General features: G+C 47.0%; 1 protein-coding gene across 1 annotated transcript in view; it reads left to right on the top strand.

The window, feature by feature from the left end:
* Positions 1-2,542: 2,542 nt before the first annotated feature.
* The window catches only part of Klhl22 (kelch like family member 22), a 33,067-nt gene continuing 26,522 nt past the window's right edge, over positions 2,543-9,087 (top strand). The window contains exons 1-2 of the mRNA XM_021209671.2: positions 2,543-2,610; positions 6,259-6,521. Coding sequence (XP_021065330.1) covers positions 6,295-6,521 — 227 coding nt within the window. The 5' untranslated portion in view covers positions 2,543-2,610; positions 6,259-6,294. The remainder of the gene's footprint in view (positions 2,611-6,258; positions 6,522-9,087) is intronic.

The raw sequence follows: 9,087 nt of genomic DNA on the forward strand, positions 1-9,087 counted from the left end.
AGAAGAAGAAGAAGAAGAAGAAGAAGAAGAAGAAGAAGAAGAAGAAGAAGAAGAAGAAGAAGAAGAAGAAGAAGAAGAAGAAGAAGAAGAGCTTTATTAGGAGAGGGGGCCCTACAGGGGATCGCAGGACCAGGTCTGAAGAGGATCTGGGAAGAGAGCTAGACTGTTAAGGGAAGCCATAACTGGGTCTTGAAGGGTTTGACAAAACTCTTCCTGGGGAGACAGAACACACACCTACTCATCCCAGATTTGGAACCCACAACAGACCGAAGTCCACCTTGGTGAACCAATAAGTTTATGGAGGTTACTTGCAGGGATATAGGTGATGGGTTACTTAAGGGGCAGAAATGACTCAAAGACAGCTACACAGCAGGCTGGGAGCCTGGAGCACACTGCACAGCCTGCAGGCAGGGGAGGAGGTTGGAGAGTGTCCTTTCCAGGTGTCTCAGATGGCCTAAACCTCTTCCAGACAGCCCAGCTGCTTTCTGGTTTGTTAAGGCAGCTAGCTGATCTGGTCTGAGTCTACTTTGCAGCTTTTCTCCTCTGAGAGTCTTTTGTGCAGCTCAGTTTCACCTGACTCAGCTGCCTGACCGGGAGGGACTTTAGTGAATTTGGTCAGTTTCAAGGACTTCCTGAAACTATTTTGAATTTTTTTTTTTTTTTAAGACTTGTGCCACCACCGCCCGGCAAAGATTTATTTATTTTTTATATATGAGTACACTGTAGCTTGCTTTCAGACACTCCAGAAGAGGGCATCAGATTTCCTTAAGGATGGTTGTGAGCCACCATGTGGTTGCTGGGTCCAAACTTAGGACCTTCAGAGGACCAGTCGGTGCTCTTAACCGCTGAGCCATCTCACCAGTCCCTATTTTGAATTTTTTAATCTCCCTGCTTAAGGGGTTTTCCTGAAGAATGGAATGCTCAAATCTTGGAGAAAACTGTTATACAAGGGGAAAAAGAATCTTCCTTTCAAATCCAGAGACCAAAGTGGGCTTAGGATTTTTGGAATGGGAAGAGCTTCGTGCTATATAAACTAGTTTTGGGGCATAGACTTTGAGATCTCTTCCTATTCTGCTATTCTGTATCTGTAGAACTTTCTAGTGGGTGACCTGTTTCAGTTGTGTTTTCAGATAGTCACAAGTGACAAGGGAGTGTTGTCTTCTTCTATTTTTTTTTTTTTAAAGATTTATTTATTTATTATATGTAAGTACACTGTAGCTGTCTTCAGACACTCCAGAAGAGGGAGTCAGGTCCTGTTACGGGTGGTTGTGAGCCACCATGTGGTTGCTGGGATTTGAACTCTGGACCTTCGGAAGAGCAGTCGGGTGCTCTTACCCACTGAGCCATCTCACCAGCCCCCGTCTTCTTCTATTTTTTTGTTGGATCTCCTATATTTGCTGATGGTATCCCTTGCTAGAATACTTTTATCATGGTCTAAAAGTCTCCAGCAACACAGCTGGAGTCATTTGGTCCAGGGAGCTCTGACAGTAGAAGTCCACCGGCATTGGGTGTCTCTTTTTTAAGAGGCTGGATATTTTCTTCTGGGTCCATGGCTAGGCCTCCAGGCAGCAATTAGGGTTCACCTAAAACAGCCTTTCTTTTATTTATTTTCTTCTTCCTTTTTCTCTCCTCCTTTTTATGAGGAGGATTCCTCAGCGACATCTTTTCCCTGTCTTTCATTCTCCACCATATTGAAACTACAATTTCCTCCGGTCTATCTGTAAGAAGGCCCTACAGCACCACTCTTGGATTCTGCTATAGGTATGGGCCCCTCAGAGTGTGGTCCTCTTGGAGGTGAGGCAGAGAAATGTGGGTGTCCCCAGGACAGCTAGGGGCAGGTGAGTTTTGGGATTGGGAACCAGATTCACTCTCGAGTCTCAGAAAAGAGGAAAACCAACACTTGTTCACACATAAAGCCTTTGCTTGTTTTCGCTCTCCACAGCAAGCACCGGGCGAGGGACCTTCCAAAGTCTAAAGTACAATGAGAGAAGAAACCAGGGAGTGAATGCGGAAAGGAGGAAATAAGAGAGGAAGGAAGAACTCAGACAATGAATAAGGCTGTGAGGGAAAGGAAGACAGAAAGAACGAGAGAGGGTGGGAGCGACCTAGAGAGGGGGCAAGGAAGAAGCAAGAAGGAGGGGACAAGTGAGGCCGATGAGTGAAGTAATGGATGCACGATGAAGAGGGAAGGAAGTAATGCAGGGAGAAACGAAGAAATGAATGAGGGAGGAAACGGGAAAGCGAGGGAAGAAAGGAGGCAATGAGGGAGACGGTGAGTGAAAGGGTGTGAAGAGACAAGCTAGTGAAGAAGCTATGAATGAGAGAATGAGTGAGGGTAAGAATGAGCCCAGGAGAAAGGGAAAGAAGGAGGCCTAGGTTTGCACCTTCAAAAGGCACCTCGAGGGTGGCGCTTCTGGACATGGGATCCTTCTGCAGGGCGGCCCGGGTCTGACCCTTCAGCCTCGCCCCGCCCCGCCCAGCAGCGACGACCCCCCCTAGAGTCCCCTTGCGCCTGCGCAGCATCCCATGTGACGGCGAGGCTCCGCCCCCACCTCCAGCCTCCCGCCTCCCGCCTGCTGCGAGAGCGGCCTCAGCTTGCGGCAGCACCAGGTCAGCTGCGAGGCATGTACCGTGCGGGCCCGGCAGGCCTTCGTCGCCGAGCTCGCGCTGCACGCGGGGACGGGAGAGGGAGCGGGGATGGCGGCGGGCGCGGAGATCCGGGCCAAGTACCGCGGGCGCCTGGGGCGGGCGCGGGCGACTTCCTGACGTGGCGGGGGCTTGGCCGGGCGACCCCCGGGCGTCCGGCGCGGGCCTGGCGCTGTGGCGCGGACCCGCCGAGGCCTGCGCGTGGCTGAAGCGGACCGTGGCCCTCGCAGCCCGGTTGGTGAGGTTCTGTCGCCAGCCGTGGGTCCGAGTGTGGCCTCTGGCCTGTCCCCGTCCCTCGAAGCTATTCGAGCAGGGATTGCAACAGGCGGCGGGCGGGCCTGGCTGCCTCTCCCGGGGTGACCTCAAGCTCTTCAGCCGCGGCCGCGGTTGTTGAGAGAAGCCGGAGAGCTCGCGCCCTCAGTGCACAATCTCCGGGTTGTACTAGTTTAGATCCTGTACAGGCCGAACGAACGGACCTGTCCGGGTGCAACGGGGCCACCTTCTGCCCGCGGCGGCTTCCTAGGGTAAGGCCTGATCTCCGAGATGCTCCTCAGTCAGGGAACAAGCCACAGAGCACGTCAACACCTCTAGGATGCTCCCTCCCACCCCCGTGGTAATAAGGACCCGCTCCCTCTTCTGCTCTTTCCAAGCTGCTGTTTTTCCTTTTGTTGCACACCTTACCTTGCGATACAGATGCTGTTGAGGACAGATAGAGAATGGGAGCCCCCACACAAGGTTGAGGATGCCTTTCCAGTAAATGGTTCGTTGAAGATTCCTCTAAAATTTGTTTCGGTGCACAGCTGTTTGTGGTAGCAAACAATGGTAGGCAACCTAGTTTATATGTGTGAGAGGGGCATGAAGTTATAAGCAGAAGCTAATGGAAAGTGTAGAGGAATATTGTAGATCTGCAGTCACCAGAGTCTCCTTAATGTTTTGTCGTTAAAAGAGAAAGAGAGAGAGAGAGAGAGAGAGAGAGAGAGAGAGAGAGAGAGAGAGAGAGAGAGAAGCCAGGTGTGGTGGTGCATGCCTGTAATCCCAGCACTCTCGAGGCAGAGTTCTGTGAGTTCGAGGCCAGCCTGATCACCAAAGAGTTCCAGGACAGTGGAGGCTGTTAGAAACAAGTGTCTGTATGTGCACTTGGGTGAAGGTGCTCTAGAGACCAGCAGAGGGCGCCTCCACCCAATGTCCGCGCTGGGAGCTCCAGGTCTCTGCACGAATAGTTTTGCATTAAGTGCCTTCTCTCTAACCCCACCTCTTCCTTATTTATTTATGACAAGTCTACATATTCTAGGCTGGCTTCCAAGTTTGTGATCTTTTTGTATCGGCACTCCTGATGGTGGAGTCACAGATCTGTTACCATCCTGTCTGGATGTTGTATTCTTCGTTGTACTGAATTGCTTTTCTTGAGCTTTTCTTGTGCTCTGCCTGTCTAAAGGAGTAGCCATCCTGTTTCACTGTACTTGTTTTTGTGGTGGCCGTTTAGAGAGCAGATGATATCCATCCCCTTCCAAGAGGGCAGACAGGCTGTTCAGCTGACAACTGTGAAGACCACCTCCACATGTGCATCGTGGGGGTGGGTCAGTGTCTATTAGGGCTATTAGTCATCCACAGATGGGGAAGCCTTCCAGGACGCCGAGGTTTGGAGGTAGTAGCCAGAGTCTGCTTAGCAGATATTGCCATAGAAACTAACCCTGAGATGCTTGTGAGACAAACTGTCAATGGTAGAGAAGACAGGTTCACTATCAGAGCATGTTTTTTGAGATTATATGAAGGTGCTAGGTAGCCGGGCAGTGATGGCGCTTGCCTTTAATCCTAGCACTCGGGAGGCAGAGGCAGAGGCAGGCAGATTTCTGAGTTCGAGGCCAGCCTAGTCTACAGAGTGAATTCTAGGACAGCCAGGGCTATACAGAGAAACCCTGTCTTGAAAATCCAAAAAAAGAGAGTGCTTACTGCTCTTGCAGAGGACTTGGGTTTTGTTCCCAGCACCTTGGTTGATGGCTCACGGTTGTATTCCAGAGGATCTGACACTCTCTTCTGGCTGCCGAGGGCTCCTACATACACATATTGCACATAAGTAAAATTAATCTTTAAACTTTTCTTATTTGTTACTTTATGTGTGCATGTATATACCACAGGTTATGAGGGGAGGTCAGAAGGCAATTTTGTGGAGTTCAGTCTTTCCTTCCATCTATGTGGGTTTCAGGGATTGGATTCAGGTTGTCAGACTTATAGGGTGAATGTCTTTACCCACTGAGTCTTTTTTTTTTTTTTTTTTTTTTTGGCTTTTCCAGACAGGGTTTTTCTGTGTAGCCCTGACTGTCCTGGAACTCACTTGGTAGACCAGGCTGGCCTTGAACTCAGAAATCTACTTGTCTCTGCCTCCCAAGTGCTGGGATTAAAGGCATTCGCCACCACTGCCCGGCGTGTCTGGTTATCATTTTTTACTTTTAAAAAGATAGCAGGGAACTCTGAAGTATAAGTAGGGTAGCATGAAGTGGAGAGGGTCCATGGCCTTCTAAATGGCTGACCTGTGCTAAAAGAACATATGGTTGGCCACTGGCCACAGGCCATAGACCACAGATCTCTAGTAGTTGACTGTAAACACTTGCTTATGGTTCATTCATTTTGTGTGTGTGTGTGTTTGTGTTTGCAAAGGAATATTTGTAGTAGGTTTGTTTTCTTGGTTGAGTTTTTATGGCTCTTTTTAAAAATCATGTTTTTTGCAGTTTTTAAGCATAATGGCCAAATTATTAGAAGGTAATCTCTAGTGTTTGTTTGTTCTTGTACATAGGGTCTCATATAGCTCAGGCTTGCCTCAAACTCCCACTGTAGATAAGGATGGCCTTTAGTTTTTTTTTAATGTGTATTAGTTGTATGTGTGCATGTTTATATCTGTGTGCATGTGAGAGTATGTACCCAAAGAAACCAGAGACCTCAGATTCCTCTAGAACTGGAATTACAGGCAGCTATGAGATTGTCGACAGAAGTGATGGGAATCGAATAGAACTCTGGTCCTGTAGAACAGCACATGCTTGTAAACACTGATCCATCACTCCAGTTGCCCACCTCCATCCCCTACACACACACACACACACACACACACACACACACACACATACACACACACAGAGGTGTGGTTGGGGTTGGGGGGCAGCCCTGGCTAGTCTAGAACTCCCTTTGTAGACCAGGCTAGACTCCTAATTTATAGAGATCCACTTGCCTCAACCTTCAGATTGCTGGGATTAAAGGCATGTGCTACCACTGCCCAGCTCTATCCTCTTTTTGATTCTGTTTTGAGACAGGGCCTCTAAGTTTCTGGGCTGCTCCTGAGTTGTGATCTTGTAGTCTCAGCCTTCCAGGTAGTTGGGATAACATTCGTGAGTCATCATGGCAGCCTCAGAACACTTCTGTCTTACTGCAGTGCTGAAGGTGACACAATAGGATAAAGAGACGAGGTTATAAGACAGAAGGCCAAGCAGGACCAGGGCAGCAGGAAACAGGGTCACAGAGAAGTCACTGGAACAGGTGCCACAGGTGTAGTATTGTCAGCCTGTGTGTGTGGCACTGTGCCACCTACCTACCTGTTCACTCCTTGCTCCTTCTGTCTTGCAGCTGACTACAGTAGTGAGGGCTGCTGTGGCTGTCAGGATGGCTGAGGAGCAGGACTTTGCTCAGCTGTGCAGGCTGCCCACACAGCCCTCCCACTCCCACTGTGTCAACAATACCTATCGAAGCACACAGCACTCCCAGGCCCTGCTCCGGGGCCTGCTTGCTTTGCGAGACAGTGGGATCCTCTTTGACGTTGTCCTGGTGGTAGAGGGGAAGCACATTGAGGCCCATCGAATTCTGCTAGCTGCATCATGTGATTACTTCAGGTAAGCTACCTATAGTTACTTTTTCTTTTTTGTGTTTGTTTTTTCAAGAAAAGATTTTTCTAAGTAGCTTTGACTATCCTGGAACTCACTTTGTAGACCACACTGGCATGGAAAAAAAGAGTGGTCACTACCATGCTCAATTTATGTTCATGTTTTCCATGTTTTTATTGGCATATATTAACTATATGTGATAATGGGTTTCATTAGGGCATTCTGATACATGTATATAATGTGTTTTGATCATATTTACCTTAATACTCTTTTTTATACTCCCAAAGACTCCTTTCTTTTTCCCTGCTAACTCTCCTTCTATGTTTTTGTTTGTTTGTTTGTTTGTTTTGTTTTTGGTGATCCACTAAATATATTAGTGTCATTGACTAGAGAGTTGAATGAGAGATTTATTTAGTGAATTGAGTACCTTTCCAGTAGCTATGCTACTTAGGAAAATGTCTTACCCTTCCTCAGCAACCATTGAGTAACTGTCTATAAATCCTCAAGGATGAAGGGGCCTTTTCTGTAACTGTTTCTATAGGGCTAATAACAGCTAGTCCTGGCTTTACCAAGTTGGGGTACTGGCACTGAAGGTGGCTGGGTCTTCTCTTGCCTAGTCTCTTCCACAGTCTGCTGTAGAGGCTTCATCAGCCTAGCACAGAAGAGATTGTAAGGGTTTATCTTTTGCTGGGTGTTGGTGGCACACGCCTTTAATCCCAGCACTTGGGAGGCAGAGACAGGCGGATTTCTGAGTTCGAGGCCAGCCTGGTCTACAAAGTGAGTTCCAGGACAGCCAGGGNTACACTGAGAAACCCTGTCTCCAAAACCAAGAGAGAGAGAGAGAGAGAGAGAGAGAGAGAGAGAGAGAGAGAGTGTTAGAGTTTATCTTTCAGTTTATCTCTCTGTTGGGCATGCTGTCATTTTCCAAACTGGGTCATGACTGGCTTGCTTTACAATGTTGTGTTTTATAAATGATTTTTCAACTGCAAATGCAATATTTGGTGAAATGTTTCTTATTGTGGATTTAAAGCCCACGGATGTTCAAAGGATAGTGTGTAATGAATATAGTAATTGCCAACATTTTGCCACCTTGCTTTCATACACATACCTGCTTTCAAGATATTATGACACTTTACCCCTCACCCAGTTATAAGGCAGTCTAAGAAGTTTGCACAAGCCATTCATTCCTCTGATGCCTCTGAAAGCTAAGGCCCAAAGCTAGAAAATTATTACTGTATAGAGATTATTCACACATCTACATGATCTACACCTTTTCCCTGGCCAACTACTATCTGCCTTATAATCCCTGTTGCTAAAAATTCCTTCCAGAAGGAGATGTGAGCAATGTCCACCCCTCCTCCTAAGGGCCCAACAACAAATCAGAGCATAATTCCACCACATTTCACTCTGGGGAACCAGTGAGTTATACTCTTACCAGCACCTTGGAGGTCTGGGCAGAGAAGTCAACAAGTGAAGTCTGAATAGCAGCAGCCCTGGAAAGTCCAGAGTTCAAGATGCAAAGAGAGATGGGGAAAGGCTGACTAAATGTGGAGTATATAGAAATAAGTTTAACTCGTGCTTAGTCTGTAGAACTTTGGAAGGTTGCCAGGCCTCTAAAGAGAACCCAAGCAGAGCTGGACATAAAGAAGGTTGTTGTGTTCCTTGCAAAGAGCTAGTTTTCTCTGTAGTAATCTGAATGTTTACTATATTTCCAAGAGGCTTTATTGGAAGATGTGTGGCAAAAGGGTGTACTGTGGGACACACTGTGACACACCATAGCGTCCATGCGAGATGATTTGGCGGTAAATTGCACAAACTGGTTATAAACTTGAAAATAAAAAAGCAAGCAATGGTAAAGAAAGAGATTGTTGACAACAACAGTAATGCAAGTAATAGCCCTGTCCTAGATTGACTGTAATACTAATGTGCAGCATTTGAAACTTTCTGTTGGTGAAAGAGAAGGAAACATAGAAAAAGCCAGATTTAGATACATCATAAGTATGTCAGGAACTCTGTATGTGACAAAAATGACATGGTAAATCATATCAAATTTGATATGGGAGGGGCAATAGATATCACCATTGCCACTAGAAGAACAATGTTAGACCCTTGCTCTATACCTCATATGATCATTAATGCCAAATGATAAACAGTTTTTGTGTTGCAGTGCTAAAAATCAAACCCAGCCATCTTGGCACATGCTAGACAGGTGCTCTGTTAGAGGCTATACCACCAGACTGATTGTGTGTGTGTGTGTGTGTGTGTGTGTGTGTGTGTGTTAGTGTCTGTCACCCATGTAGAGAGGCCCATGGCCATTTTTTTCATTGCTCTTTATCTTATTTCCATTTTTAAAATAGTCTCTTACTGAACCTAAAACTCACTGACAGGTCAAACTACCTGACCAGTGAGCCCCAGGGGTTCTTCTGGCTCTGTTTTGTATTGCTGGGATGAAAGCACAGGTGTGCTGAAGCCAGAGTAATGTAGCAAGCTCATTACCCACTATACCATCTCTCTCTCTCTCTTTTTTTTTTTTTTTTTTTTTTCTTCCCTTCCCTTCCCTTTTCCAAGCCTAAAT

The sequence above is a fragment of the Mus pahari genome, chromosome 12, assembly GCF_900095145.1.
Source record: "Mus pahari chromosome 12, PAHARI_EIJ_v1.1, whole genome shotgun sequence".
NCBI lineage: Eukaryota > Metazoa > Chordata > Mammalia > Rodentia > Muridae > Mus > Mus pahari.